The 16220-nt window shown below is 38.9% G+C and overlaps 1 protein-coding gene across 4 annotated transcripts in view; it reads left to right on the top strand.

Annotated features, from left to right (window-relative positions):
* Positions 1-16220, top strand: part of ANO3 (anoctamin 3) — a 133008-nt gene that overhangs the window by 35202 nt on the left and 81586 nt on the right. Inside the window, exon 1 of one of the 4 annotated variants that reach the window (XM_068194829.1) lies at positions 9647-9788. The exons of 2 other annotated variants lie outside the window; for them this stretch is intronic. Coding sequence is in view for 1 of the 2 variants with exons in the window: in XM_068194828.1 (XP_068050929.1) it covers positions 11308-11353 (46 nt within the window). In the remaining variant the exon portion in view is untranslated. Of the gene's footprint in view, positions 1-9646; positions 9789-11190; positions 11354-16220 lie in introns of those variants that run through there. One more of the 4 variants, XM_068194828.1, reaches the window with a different exon arrangement.

Raw genomic sequence — 16220 nt, forward strand, 5'->3', positions numbered from 1 at the left:
TAAAAGGAGAAAAAGGGGCTTTATTAAGTAACTTATTTATTGCAATAATTGGTTTCCTTCTTCATGTAACTTGATTAAATAATCTATTGCTAAAATTCTATATTTTCATGCTATCTTTTGTCTTGAATGTTGTCTTAGTGGCAAGAATGGTATTTTAAGGTGCCCAGTCATCAAGAGGACTCAGTTCTATTGTTCAGAACACGTTTCAATTTTAAAACTTGGCCTTTAGGTTACAGTTAAGTGTACAGTTCTGTAAATTTTAATATTCCATTTGTTACATGAAAGCAAATTCCACTACTCTTTTCTGTGCAGCAGTCTTCCTATACAAAGCTATAATTCCACAAATACCTTTGCAACTAAATTGAACTGCATACAAGTATGTCTCATGAAGCAATATGCAGGTATTTTCAAAATTTTAAAGGCATTTAAGAACTTCTGGTGGTGCATGATAGATTTTCTTTATTGAAAACTAAATTGTCTTTGGAAATATTTTGGGTGTCAGAAAAGCATTTTTCACTATTTTTACTAACACAGGCATTTCTTTTCCTGTCCAGTGAGGCACAAGAGAGTTACAGGTTATTCTTTTGCACCTATGCCTTTAAGTTCTGTATTTGCTTCATATCATGTGAATTACAATGTATTTCTGCTTGCTGCTGTGGGGTTTTGGTGGGTTGTTTTGTTTTTAATAGAGTTTTTGAAAGAGGAGTTAGGTTGAAGGCCGTTACTTTATTTATAGACGACCGTGAGATTGTTCTTTTGATTATCTCTCTTCTCTTGCTTTGGAAACATGAAAGTAGCATAAGAAAGGCTGACTGAATGACACCCCAGCTACTGCTCTAGTCCTTATCCCAGGAGAGACCTTGAGCAGATGTCACCAGCTATTTTCAGGTTTCTGGAGTCAATGGGGAAGCAGCCTGAAGGAACAAATGGTGGAACTAGTTGATAAAGTGTCTTCCTCAAGTTCTTCCTGGCCCAGATGCCAGAATGGAACAAATAAGAATTGTTCTTGCTGGGGTGTAGCTTGACTTGGCTTGATAGATGTCATATTTCAAAGAGTAGGCATGTCAACAGTTGATAAAATGCTGTCTCTACTTTTCAGATAAACAGAAACTCTTCTGTGTTTAGCTCTTGAAGAGAGGAATTGAATATAATTAACTGTTTATGTAATTTGTTAACCCATGTTAACCTTTTAAACCTGAGGTTGCAAACTGTCTAGAAAATTTCTCAGAAAAATTACATGCTTTCTTTCACAGCATGTAGAATGCATAGATAATTTTATGAGGGCACTGGTTTCTTCTTGCCCATTTGAAGCCCAAACTTACAAACCCACTTCTGCTGTGGCTGCAAACACACAGGACCTTGCCTGTCAAAGCCACTGTCCCAGTGTCACTTGGTGCTTCAGCAGCACTTTGTCCCAAGGACTAAGCCCTCTGCTGGGCTGGAACTTCCCTTCTGGGGAGGTATGAATAAGAATACTCGAGGTGAAAACATATTTTGCTACAAACAATGCCCCAAATGTATTTAAATCCTTCAGTGGATTTTGGATGGGACTCAACATACGTGTATAATGCAACAGGGAATGACTGATGGTGGAATGGAAAGCATTAAAGAAATCGTCTGCCATCTGGTATTGTTGATAGTTTGCTGGCATGATGACTTGCAGATTCCTGTACATGTTGCCTTTGAGAAGATATGTAAATATTTCTCTCTGCCATTATCATTAAAAGCTGTAAATATGTTTGGGAGGAAGAGTATTATCAAGATTAGTTATGTGCAGAGGAAAAAAAAAAAAAGGCAAGTCAAGATCTACTACAAAATAACCTGTAGTTGTTATCTACTAACAATTAAGCTTTGACAGTTTTTTTGGTGATAATACTTGGTGTGTAGTATTTGCTTAACACTATTTTACAAATGAGATCACATGAACTTCAATTTATATTATTACAATTTCAGCAAGTGCTGTTCTGAGTTAATAAAAATGTCTGTAGTGTCTCTGGCTAAACCAAACATAGCTGTTTACACCATGGAGCAACGGGGTGTAAGAGATGGGGTTTCATAGTCCAGGGTGAAGATCTTATGGTTTTGATCATGTGAGCCATTATGATGATTTTACTAATCACAAATGAACAGGAAGATGTCTGATTCAGATAGAAAACGTATTTCTGAATTCCAGTTTTATGATCTGTTGCTGCTTCATGCCCAGCCTTTTGTCTCGGTGTAAAGGTGCTCCCCAAGGCTTGGGGCTGGCATGGGGTTATGCTGCTCCCATGGGTCCCACATCTCTGGTCTTGGACTAGCAGCTGGGCTTCAGTTCACCTCAAAGCAGCTGAAAGATTTTCTCCTTCAAGCCAGAGAAGGGAAAAGCTTTGTTGTGGTTTGACACTGGCCAAATGCCCGGCACCCATGGAAGCCACTCGCTCACCTTCCTCTGCCACAGCTGGGCAGAGGAGAGAAAATTGAAGAGGGGGTCCATGAGTTGAGTTAATGACCCCAAGAAAAAACTCCGGGGGCAAAACAGGCTCATCTTAGAGATACAAAATTAATTTATTAGTAACAAAATCAGAGCAGGATAATGAGAAAAACTTCTTATTTTCCTTTCATATATATATATATATATATATATATATATATATACACATATGTGTGTGTGTGTGTACATATTGCTTCCCAACCTAATTTCTTCAGTATTTACCTTCTTTTAAATGCTTTTTAATATTTAATGTCCTATAGTTTGCACTCTTTTTTCTTACCCTTTTTTAAACTACAGCCTGTGTATTTGGATCTTACTCAATTTTTCAGCCTTACAACATGTAAGCATGTCAGTGAGTGTATAATCCACTTTTGCTTGTAACTATAGATGACATTCACGTAGCTTAATTCTGTTTTGCTCTCCAAATGTGTCTTTCTTTTTGTAGATACTTACCGGAAAAATGGCATTGGAGGGATGCAAGGGAGGTTTTTGCCAAGATATTGCAGAAAACTTGAAAATTGGAAGTTAACTTCCTTTCTGATCTTCCAGCACCACATAGGTATCAATCCAGCCAAATTTCTTCTGGAAGCAGAGGTACCCAGATCAACCCCAGCCCTACCAGTGGGCATCCTCTTGTCTGTTTGGCTGCTGGAGCCTGGTGCTGTCAGAATGCTTACACAGCCCCTCAGCTGAGTGTAACTCACACTGAATTACACTCAGGAAAATTTCCTAATGCCTTTGGCCTTAAGTATTGTATACCAGTGCCTTTGGCATGTTCATACCAATGCTTTTGCTTTAGCGAAGTAGCTGGGTGGGTCATGGCCAAGAATCTTTGAATCTTTGAAGTAGCTGGGTGGGTCATGGCCAGGAATCTTTGAATCTATCACAGCTGTCTGTCTGTGATAGTGGGAGTGCTATGTCTCATATAGAGTAAACCTCCCAAATTCCAAGTGTCTCCTATCTACCAGATGGGGATTTTTTTTCTCCTATAGTAGCTATTCTAGGAGCCAGTGCTTTGTATAAATTATTAAATGTTTATCACAGCAACAATTTTCACTCAGCTGGAATAACATGACATCAAATACCTTCTCCTGGGGTCACATAAATATTCAATTGGTGTGAAATGGGCTTTGGGAGAGCAGAGATTTGAATTATTTCTTATACTTTCCAGAACCTTCACTGTGATACTTTGGTACTGGTAGATGCAGTTCCATTAACAACCAAGGAAAAGGGGAGGAAGACCGAGGACTGAATGCCCCGGTGTGGGTAAGGTGCAGACAGATAAATCCAAGGCCAGGAAGGCTCAGAAAGGAAACACTTGAGGGTTTTTTTTTTTTTAATTTTAATATCCCTATATCTTGTCTCTCCCTTAGTCCACTGATTGTTAAAACAGGGCCTTGTTGGTCCATAGAGGACAAAATTCATGGATCACAACAGTATGCAGTTTTTTAATTGTTCTTTGCAATTACTCGTAACTGAATTATTTTCTAGTTTCAGCAGCTTCTGTTAAAAAAAAAAAAAAAGCTGCAGTAGCTCCTGCCAGCCACTGCCTTCTGCAAGTATTAGTCTGCTTCCTAGCAATTGTAAAATCTTACATCCATGTTATTGTCAGGTTACCTCTGTGGTATCTCTGTTGTTCTCTCTATCCAGACCTGTAAGGGAGGCTACATCAATGCACTTCATGGGTACTTCAAGTCCTGTCTTTTACTTTTCCTGAGAATAAATCCATCTCTGTGCATAAGATGCTCTAGATGCCAGGCTGATACAGCTCCACAAGCACAGAGTTAGTGTGAGCAATCCCCTGGGAAGGAGGAAGAACAGTACCTGTGAGCTGTTCTGTGAGCATTCAATTTTCTTAATTTTTATCAGTCATCCTTGAGTATTCTTACACTCCACGGCATAAATAACTCAGATAAATAAGTAACCGATTTATCTGAAATAAATACAAAGCTCTGCAGGCAATTGCAGTATGCTTCCTTTTCCTGATGCCTCTCCCCAAATCTGCTTCTCAAAGCATCAACATAAAACTGACAAGTGCCTCATATTCAAACAGTTATTGCACAGAGGTATCAGCGAGCATTTTCCTCCCACCATCCTTGAGCAGTGTTTCACACATTTATTTCTCCAGTACTGACAGAATGACAGAAATAAAGGACAGAAAAAGGTTTAACAATCCAAGGCCCCATTCCTTGTTTACCTCAGGTTCTCACCTGCTGCTCTGTTCTGCAAACACAGGCTCCTTTTTTCAGCATAAACACTTTCCCCATCATGTCTCCTTCCCTGCAGAACAATTCCTCAGGGTCAAGATGAACTCGTGTATGTTATTACCATTTGTCCTGCCACACACCGCCAGGAAAGAGGTCCAGGTACATAATGCTTGTAGCAATAGGGATTATTGTCTTTTTTTTGGTGTACATTCCTAACAGGACAGTCAGTTTATAGAGAGTATGATGGGATTTTTCTTTAGGGATATGGAGAAGAAAAATAAAGTGATGTCAGAGCTATATAGCTTCTAAAGGAGCAGTGAAAAATTTTATCTCTGTGTAATTGGCAACCTAGATTTGTTCTCTTAGGGTTATTCAGTCTTTGCAATGTTTTGCTCAAAGCATGAATATACTAATATACTATGTATTGTTTTATAAGTAAGTTTTCTTTTTTCTTTTCTCCTTTTGCATTGAATTTTTCCATGAGCCATCAGCAAATAGGAAATGGCTTTATATCCATTATAAATAATAAGAACAAAGAGGTTCAGCACAGAAGTAGCTTGAAGTTGATGAAAGACTTGGCTGTCAAAACTGCACTAATCAGCAATAGAGGGTTAATCTCTAAAGACCTGACTACCCAGGAGACCGAGTCTTCTTAGGGACAAGACAAGAAATTCTTCCTAAATCTAGGAAGAAATGCCTAAATGGCAGCTTTTTTTTTTTTTAACTGTAAAATTAGACTATGCAGCTAAGGACTATGTCAACATCTTGTTTCTAAAAGAATCTAGCACTGTAACTCTTGAAGCTCCTTGTACTAAGAACATGATACTCAAGAAACAATGAGCACATTTGCAGAATAGGTCTACACAGTGAAAACAAGTGAGATGATGGATAGTTTTGTCACTGACAGTGATTTTTATTAGTCTCACTGATTGTTTTCTTCCTTACATAAAGAGGGGGCTGTGATTCAGAAATACATTGCAGAAATTTGATAGCTGGTACTGCAGAGTTAGAGGAGAATAATCTTTCTTGCTGTTTGCTTCAGGTAAAATGTGAAATAAGAAAACTGAGACGTGTAATAGAAGAGAAAAATATCACAATGTAGAAGTTTGCCTACTTGAAAAATTTGTATAGGTATGTAAATTGGACACTGCTATGAAAATTCAGTTTTTCCTCTTCACCTGTTTCTTGACATTAGTGTTTTCTTTATAATCTTTTTGCATTGTGATAAAAGGGTTTTTTAGCAATGGACATTTCACTCATTTTTTCACTTCTATACAGGTATGTTCCAAGGATTGCAGTATGTACCAGTCACAAGAATGAGGAGCTCTTTAGAATTCTAGTTTAGCATGCGACCCAAATATTTAACAACAAAATTGAGTTTCTTTGCTGAGGTAAATTAAATTTTACTAAACACATGGACTGTAAAATTGCATTGTTTCTTTCTCTCATGTTAGCTTGATAACTTAATCTCATACTGCAAAAGTAACTCCATTCAGGGAGATGATCAGGATGCAAACATGAATGTGTAGAAGTAAACTATAAGCTTAAAACTAAGCATGCAATTGCTTACAGAGCAATTCTGAGCTACAGAACTGAATCCCAAACACTTTATACCAGTCAGAAAACACAGTCAGTTCCATGGATATAAGAAAATTCTGTCTATACTAGGAGAAAATCTCTTAAATTACCATAGAAATGAAATATTAAAATATGGAGATCAGTGAGATTTCAAGAGTTTGTGTCTTAGCAACACAAGGTAAAATCTTTATTGACAGGTTGTTCAGTTTTTTAATTAATCTACTACATAGTTTAGCAAATCTACTTTCTAGACCTTCTCCATAGTGACTGACAGCTTCATGAGATATAATCATTGTGATACTCTCTGTGGCAAAATTCTCACTGTTTTCAGTATGATTAAATAATTTTGAAAATATTACTGCAAATATTGAACAAGATGAATTTTGCATTGCAGAACTTTGAGTAGTACAGAACTGCTTTTCTTGAGAGGTGGACTCAGCAATTCTGTAAACACTGATTTTTCATACCATTTAAATGTATTAGATAAAAATTGATGGCAAAATAAATATTTTTGGGTGCTGCTGTAAATATTTAATGCTCTTATTCAGACAACATTTTACACTAAAGAATCACCCTGTCTCAAGAGCTTTCTTGCAAATTGATAAAAAACTGTACTTCACAAGAATTTTAGAAATTAGTATGTTTGAGAAAGGACATTTAATATCATGCTGTTTTGTCCTTTGAAAATGTGCGTAAGCATACAGTCAACAAAATCCTTTACTGAAGATATGAAAAATTAACTTTATGATTTATTCTAATTACAATTTGAAATTGTGTGTCTACTTCCTGTTTTGAATCAATCTGGTTCCAACACCCTTGAATTTTATTTTTATTGCATCCTTTATTTATAGCCATTGCAGGTCCAACCTCCTGTTCTGCAGCTTTACCACTGCAATTACCAGACAGGGTCCGACGCAGCTTTGTCAAGGCATATTCTGAAAACCTTCCAGGACAGGTATTTCACCTCTTTTTGAGTTACATGTTCTGATGATGTATCACCAATGCTGTAAAAACTCATTACTAGTGCTCAGTCTGAGCCTCCCATGCCATCATGTGTGGCTATTGTCACTAATGAGATAATTTAGCACTATAAAGGGTTTATTACTGTAACCTTTGCAAGTGGTTTCCCAGCAGTGGTAGGCTCCTGGAATTCCTTAGTTTATTTTTCATATTAAATTAGCCTAGTTTATTCAACTTCTCACAGTTTATTTATTGTGGACCCTTGACCTTCTTGAGTAGCATTTTATGGACCTTTTCCAATTTTCTAACACCTTTCCTGAATTGAGTGGGCATGAAGTGGGAAAGCTAGACACAAAATTGTAGGTACAGCTACAGCCATGCCAAGTAAAGAGGATTGATACTGCTTTCATCTGCTGGCTCCATTTCTCCTAAGGTTTCTTTATTCATGATACAAGTGCACAGTTGGCTGCTGTTCAAGGTAGTGCTTCCCATAACATTCAGGTCCTTTCTGCTAGAGCTGCTGCTCAGCATGAATTGATGTATGGGGATTTCTCAGGTGCAGGATTTTGCACTCGCTGAGCCTCATGAGTTTCTTTGGAGTAAGTTTCATTTTCTTTCTGGGCAATAGTTAACACTGGCTATAGTTAACTTTTGAGGTGGCTATATTTCTTAAGGAAATAGTTGGCATAAGATATAATGCAGGTGAGTTAGGTTTTAATTTAGGGTTCTATTTCATCTGACTTTCTTGAAAAGCACTGTGGAAGTACGAAATTAATTTGAAGCATGTCTTTCTCGTAGCCTGTTCTAGTGGTAAACCTCAGTCCTCCTGTTCTTGTAACTTCAAAGTTTTACAGATCTCAAATAATACAGATTTTCACAAGGCTAGATGTATTATGCTGAAGCAAGACCAAATCTTATTTCCTTATCTCTTCTGACAAAGATTATCTCATGAAAAAGGATGTCTATCACAGAGAATTAATCTCACTGTAAAAACGAGAAACCTAAAAATTAGGTTAAAAATTCAGTAAGATCAACCTTAGGCTTTAAGTCATGATTTTGGTTCTGTTGATTGTCAAGGCATAAGGTTTTAATCTAGTTCTGTTTGATCCTGATCTCTCCGTATTTCATCGGTTTTAGAAACTATGTATAAAAACTTACACAGAGATAAATGTGAGACCAGGCATAATATAACTAAATATTTCGTTAGACAGTGCTTTTGAGGGTAGTTTATTTCAATGACCTTCAGAACCAATGTAGCCCATGCACATGAAGCCGAAGAACATATGTATTTCTTACATATCTTAGCCATCAATTCTTAATTGTTCTGTTATCTGCACTCTAAAAAAGATCTTCAAACTCTCCTTATTTACCAAGAGCTGTATTTCAGGATCCTCATATGATCATATTTTACAATTATCAAGTTTAGTCAGTTGACAGTGTGAAGGCTTGAATTAAAAATTGTCTTTATAGAGGTATTTTTTCTTCCCTTTTGCAGACCTTAACCCCAACTGTCTTACCCGTAGTTTCACGCATACATACCATTATAAATAGAGCTTTATAATTATAATAAGTATAATTTGTAATTTTCTAGTCTCAGCATTTAATCCTTGTAGAGGGTTTCTGAGCACTGCCTTACCCTGGCTTTCTCTTCCCATCATTTTGTGTATTATGTCAGTGAAATCTACTTGAAATCTACTAGTGTCACTGAAATCTACTTGAAATCTACTAGTGTCAGTGAAATCTACTTGAAATCAGGAGTTCTGTAAGTCCTTGTGGAGGATTGTGGACCAGAAATTAGAAGGATGGCCCTGAGTACCAGGCAGCTGCCAGCCTCTTTTCCAAGAGTGAGCGTGATAATCTCTTTCATCTGCAATTTTACTTGTGAGCCCCTCTTCTTCCCCCATGCATTTTGTAATTACTATCATTGGAGAGCCAGTAATGGCCCTCTCTTGTTTTGTGCTGCTAGAGAAGGAGTATAATGTATACTGCTCTTCTACTTCATGGGCAAGTCAAAAGGTGTCAGCCAAGGTTTCTCAAAGAATAGATCTGCCCGAGAACCTGACAAAGGTTTAGACCATTACAGTGGAACAACTACATTTGCTTTGTGCAGATTGCATATATTTAGTAAGTTTATAGTTTTTATTATACTCTCTCTCTCTGTTTTTCCCGGATGACTTTCCAGGTATAGATTTGGTTTTAATCTCTCTGAATCCACTCTGATGTCTACATTAAAGCTTGAAAGTAAACAACAAAGATTTTATTCTACCTGTTTTTGTAGCTTGCTTTTCGTTTGCCAGAACTTGTTGATCAGCAAGAGTCAGCTGGCTGACTTATTCTGCCATGTAACATTTATAGTGCTGTCTCTCAGCAGGAAAAAGCTGTTCTCAGAAGCTTTTCTAAAATTGCAGGCGTGCAGAGGAATGCCTCATCATCTATTACCTTCAGACAGCCACTGGAGACCAAAAAACTGAGTAAGATACATACTGTAGCTTCTGCATCTTTTCTTAAACTAACAACAAACCTTCTGTAAATGTTGCAAACCAACCCGAAATGTGGTCAGCTATCCTGAGGAGGTAAGTTTATTTTTTTCCCCTTATAGTATCAATTGGATGTGTCAGCTGTGTGTTATATAAAAGTAGTATCTGTTATACTCTAAAAAAAGTGCTGGGGAATACCTTGCCAGTTAGGATGCAATTTTTATTTTGCCTGCCTTTCTACATGCATGGATGTTTAGGTTTATTAAATGGTTGTTTGATATGTTTTCATAGTGGAAAAACATTCTTACACCAAAAAAAAAAAAAAAAGTGCGTATCCATCTTGTTTGCTTAACTACACTGATATAGACAAAGTAGTACAATTTATAGTACAGACTGGCCTGTAGTAAGGGGTGGCAGTTATGTAATTTTTTTAGCAGATTGTATATGACAAGCTCCAGTCAGCTATGGGGAAGTTCTGCCTTTACTGTCAGAGGAAATCTGACAGCACAAAAATGGAGCCACATACTTTGAAGGAATACTGCAGTAACCTGTGCTAGTCGGGTGATTGAATTAACTTCTGATGAGTAAATAATGTTTGTATCCCTAAATGGAGAAGAGGATATAGATACGGCTAGATGCAGGCTAGAATAATTGACTGAATTTAGAGGAACCAAATCCCCCCATATTATTGGGGTAGGAAAAAAATTTAAAAATAAACCCAAAACATTCTACAGGAATTGAATGATGCTATCATAAAACTTATTTAGAATCCAGAGAGAATAATGTGAGCAGAGAGCAACAAGGAAAGAAATAAAACCCTTTTTAGTTTGAATCTTCTGTTGTTTAGAATGAGTTACTGGCATATGCTGTAGAGAAGGGGGAAATTATGATACAAATAGCATAGAAATGGCCCACATCAGGCTTGTGTTGTAATTTAATGTCTTGTAAAAAATTATCTGCAGTAAGGTTGAGACTCTAGGTTTCATAAAATAGATAGAAATAAAAAAAAGCTGGTGATGCAACTTAGGGACAGGGCGCGAGGACGGGGATGGAGGCGATGTAAGACCAACTTAACTCACAACGTTGAGATTGAAATGCAGCTGTCGCTGCGTAAAGGAGATGTAATTCTTACCTCGCTGCCCTTCACCTCAGTAGGAACACCTGATGTCTTCTTACGGGAGACGAGGGTACAGCAAGGCAATAGAATAACGGGGCTGGGGCCAGCGCGCCTCCTCAGCGGGGTCCGCGCCGCCTTCCCCGCCGCTTCCCGCTGGCACCATTCCCGTCCCGGGCTGCGGGGGCAGGGACGGCCCCGGCTCCGCGCCCGCCCCTCGCCCCTCCGGCCCGGCGTTACCGCCTCCCCCGCCGGCGCCGTTCCCGGCGCCGTTCCCGGCGCCGTTCCCGGCGCCGTTCCCGGCGCCGTTCCCGGTGCCGTTCCCGGCGCCGTTCCCGGTGCCGTTCCGTTCCCGGTGCCGTTCCCTCCGCCGTTCGTTCCCTCCTCCTCCGCTGCGCGGCGGGCCGTGCCGTGCCGCGCCGTGCCGCGCCGCGCCGCTGGGTGCTCGCCCCCGCCGCTGCAGCCGGCGGGCTGGCAGCTCGGCGGCTGCTCTCCGCCAGGATGGTTCACCACTCGGGCTCCATCCAGTCCTTTCGCCAGCAGAAAGGTCAGTAGCGGCCCCGCTGTCCCCAGTCATCGGGAGGCCCCGCGCACCTGCCCGTCCTGCGGGAGGGGAGCCTGAGGGAGGGCGCTCGGGTCTGGCCGCGGGGGCCGTGCAGCGCCGCCCGTGGGTGCCGGTGCGTTCTGTGTGCCTGCCTGCCCTCTGCCCGTGGGTGTCGGCGTGCGCCTGTGCCCGCGTCCCGCTCTGCGGGCTCACCGATGCTGTGGGATGCGCTTCTGGGCGGCAATGCGGCTGCGGCGGAGGGGAGCGCAGCGGGGCCGGGCCCGGAGCTGTCCGGGCCCGGAGCTGTCCGGGCCCCGGCTGCCGGGCGCGAAGGGCCCGGCCCGGCCTCGCCCCGGCCCCGGCCCCGACCCCGACCCCGGCCCCGACCCGCCCTGCCGAAGTTTTCTTCCCGAAAGGCGGTGCTGCTGTGGTTCTCGCTGTACAGGTGAATCGAAGGATGCCTATATGCGTGATACAGGCAGGTCGTCCACCCTCTACAGTTCACTGCAATTGTTTCTAGGTTTGTTTTTAGGTTTTAGTCTTCGTGCCATCCCGTTATCCAAGTACAAAAGTAGAGGAAGAATATTAGCTGTAATTGTGAGCAGGGCTGTGGTGTTCTGAGTGCAGATACAACTTAGGTTCAGTCTGTGTAATAGGTTATTTTTTTATCCGGGATTTTAATTGCCAAACAGAAGCTCTTTGCTGGTCAGCGTATATGAAGGTGAATTTCCGGTTGTGATTACCATCACTACAAAACCTGTATTGTGTTCATGTTAGAAAAAAGGTAATACTCTCAATGAACTTTATTTATTTCTTGGTTATGGAACCAATATTTTTCTATATTTTTTCTCTCTAATTCTACTTTGATGGGTCAGATGAACCAAGATTTCTCTCACTTTGCTCTCTTTCTGTCATTGGCAAACTTTTTTTTTTTTAATTCTTATAGTGCAGTATGCCATAAATTATGATAGGAAATGGTATTCTTTATACATAAATCATGAGGTCGCTTATTGGATGTTGCCTCATCCAAGTTCTTCTCTTTGGTTAGTTGAAAATAAATAATTCAAAGCACTTTTTCCATTCTGGTAATAATAAATTTATATAAATTTAATAAATTTACTTCCTTGCTGTAGAGGTTTTGCATTTAATGCCAGTCTTGTGTGCAGTAATGAGTGGTGCTGTCTCAGACTGTAAAAAGTCTAGTTATGTCAGGCTCAGAGGTAATTAATTGGTATAAAAATGTATTTTTTCAACTGTCGAGTCTACATCTATAAAAGCATTAGAAGCCTTGAAGCCACAGTGTTAGCCCTTACTTTTTCATAAGACAGTATTTCTGACATTATAGTAATGATTAGCAAGCTCCAGAATGATTGTCAAGGCTTTTCAGAAAAAATGCAGCTGCTCTGTGATAATCTTTAAAAAGCCTACCCCAAAACTAACTTTCATTTGTCAGATTATACCCTTTTCTGACCCAGAGATGGGGCAACTGAGTGGTGTTTTAAAAATTTTTATTCTTTTTTCAGTCTCACGTGAAGGGTGAGACAATACAGATGTTACAATTCACACCATCACAATCAGAAGCCAACTATTTCCTAATTACAATACTTTATAAATGTTTCTTGGCCTATCAGCTTTTGTCACAACATGCTGTAAATGCCTTAAAGACTATCATCTAAAATTACCCCTCATGGGTCCTACTGCAATGCATCTTTCATAGTTCTGTTTCTCTAAAGTATCTAGTCTTATTTGGCAAGGCCATCCTTTGAAACTTGTTCCGTGTCCGTGTTCAATTTCTCTTTCAACAATGTCTGTCAGCTTTAACTGTGTTCAAGTTCTTTGACTTGTGATTTATGAAAGTCTATGTTTGCACAAGTCATAATACTTTGTAAAAACTAAGTCAATTTTACCAGTTACTTTTTGAGAAGATTATTGTTCTCATTCCTTATTCCCAAAAAATCCTGATTGAGGTACCTTGCCAGTCATCAGGCTTTGGAAAAGAGAGGATGCTTTTATGGAGCTGAGTAACCTGTACATGTTAGTATTGACTAACATGGTTGGCTTTCCCAAAGTTCTCAAATGCAGTGTGCTTTGTACAAAATGTACCTGATTTCAGTCTGTTTTTCTCAGCCTAAAGCTTTTAGGAATGGGGGAGGACAGCATGAAATCTTGAGCAAAAGGCTATAGCAAAACTAAGCAAACATAAATGGCAATCAAGAATTCCTCATCTTACCGTGAGGTATTGAGAAAAAGCTGAGCATGTGGTACTCTGAAGTTCATGGATATTGATCTCAGAGGCCAGAAACATTGTGTCCTTTTTTCTTTTGATTTAGTACTTTATATCAATCTTTATTAAAAATGTAACCTTTAGCTCACTGTAATTTCTAGCTTACTTTTGCTGAGATTTTGACTAAATGCATTATTTGTTTTCCAGCTGCTTACAAAATAGTGCCCTAAATTCCCTTTCTTTACAGAATTAGTGGTAATCTTCATGAAATGGCCAAATGCCCATCATAGCTGTGCCTTGTATGCTTCACTTGCATTAAGATCAAGCTTCATTTTTTTTGGGGTGGCATTGAAAGGGTATTCTTTTTGTGTGGATTCTCAATCATATAGGAAAAATATGCATCAGGAAGTCTCATAGTTCCTGAAAACAAACAGAAAACAACTTTAAACTCTTCAGAAACAGAACCTACCTATTGCCAGGTAACACAATGTTCAAAGTCACTTGCTAAAGAGCAGTAACTTTTAAAATGGGAGACAGAATGGGGTAGAGATCATTCTTTTTTCCCTTAGTTACTCTGAGCACTTTGCTGTAGCTGAGAAATTGTGGTTTCAGTACCAAAGCTGTTTTTACAAGGTTTGGAGGAATAAGAAGATTAAGTTCTCCAGTCTCTTGGGTGTTTTGGAGCCTTCAACAGGAAGGAGAAAAGAAAGAAAGAAAAAAATTGTATCTCAATTGATTTGAGATTGTAACAATTGTACAACAATTGTACAATTGTACAACAGTAACAATTGATTTGTTACTGTTTAGAATTAAGGTGTTGGTTTTCTTTACTTTATCTTTCCTTTCTTGACAAAGTGAGGAGGTGATCGGAGTAGGAGGCTGCTGCCATCTTTTTGTCTTGCTCTTTGTTCAAATTGTGTATGCAGAGTGAAACCTTAAGTTTCAAAACCTGCAGCAGAACTCAGTGTAGTGTTAGAAAAATACACAGACAGAGTTGAAAAAATTAATTGCATTCTTCTTCACCCCCACAATTCTTGTTCTTCTATTTGTATCCAAAGATAATGTCTATTGAGAAGAGCGTTGTCCTAGAGGTAGACTAATCTGTGTCTGCACAGCAGTGTGTTAGATCTGTTTAGCCATCTGTATAGTATTTTCTGGCTATTTTTAACATCTGCTTTGGCAGAAACTGGTTTTTCTGAAATTATTTTCCTCAGTAATATTCTCAGATAGAAACCATATTAGTAAATCTAGACCTTTATACTTTTTTACTTTATCAAAAGGTGATGCAAGCTGTGGCCTCTGAGGGATCATGTCAGAGCAAAGGTAAATAAATGTTTATTATTTACTAGTTTCTTCCCAACCATCCTTTACAAAAGAATAATGTTCTTCCTTAGAGATTAATATACAGGTAATATGTACTGTACATTACTGTATATACTTCTTTAATATACAGGTTTGTTTCAAACTAGTAAGTAATTAATAGTTATTCATAAAGGTGAAATAATGTTGATAAGAGCAAAGATAATCTCTACAGTAATTTGTAATTTAATAATTCCAGGGAAAGATAGCTATTTATGAATCATAATCTTTCACATGTAGGACATAAAAACATGCTGCAGTCTTATGGTAGATTTTGTGTTTTCCATAATAGGTATGGGGTAGGTGCTAAGCAATTGCTTGCTTTATTAGGGGACTTTACTGAAAACTTGTATTCTTCAGAAGGAAAGGCAACCTAATTTGCAACAGGCTCTTGTAACAGATACTTGGTGAGTGGGTTTGAATAAACCTGTGTTTTAGGTGCAGGTCAAGGCAATTACTATGCTTAAAATTTTAGATGTCTAGGACTTTTATCCTGATACACAGACTAAAATTTCCTGCATACTTTGCTGGGTGCTTTTACTGAGTAGTGTTGGTTTTTTAATACCTCTATCAAAGCTTTTGAATGAAGGAGTTTAATGCTAGGAAAAAGAAAATATGTTTGTGCTTTAAAATTGTGTTGCTTTCATCTTGATGTATGAGATTTAAGAACATGGACTGCAGATTGAAATCCAGTGGCTAACCTGGGCTGCTTCTGGTCAAGGACTTAAATATTTCCTGGTTCAGTGGGGCAGGAAAGAGTTCATCAACTTCAATACTCATTAAGTCTTGGAAAGTACTGATTTAGCCTCTCAAGGGATTTATCTTGGAATTTGAGACTTCTGAAGAAATCAGGGATCTTCATGAAAGATGTATTTCTAGGTGTATTCTGATTCTCATCTGTGCCAAATATTTTGTTTCATTTTATATACTGCTACTTGAAGTTGTAGTGTGATTTAGAGGGATTGAGGATTGGCTTGACAATCTCTAATTGCTCTGCCTTCACAGGGTAGCTTGTTGCTTCATTGACTTTCTTGTTAAATCACTTTGAGCTGATTTGAGAACCACTGTTGTGGAGTAAAGCTTTCTGTTATAGTTGCTTTACTCTGATTTTAAGGTTTTAATGACCTGCATTCTTTATAAAACAACATGTGAAATTGACTGGCATTTCTTGTGCATTTCAATGAGAATTTGTAAACATCACATTTTATATTGCTCTAGAGTTTTCAGTATTCAGGAACTTGGACTTGTGATTAAGAATCTCATGGAGACTTCTCCAAGGATGTTTGG

This window comes from Anomalospiza imberbis, chromosome 6, assembly GCF_031753505.1.
Source record: "Anomalospiza imberbis isolate Cuckoo-Finch-1a 21T00152 chromosome 6, ASM3175350v1, whole genome shotgun sequence".
Taxonomy (NCBI): Eukaryota; Metazoa; Chordata; class Aves; order Passeriformes; family Viduidae; genus Anomalospiza; species Anomalospiza imberbis.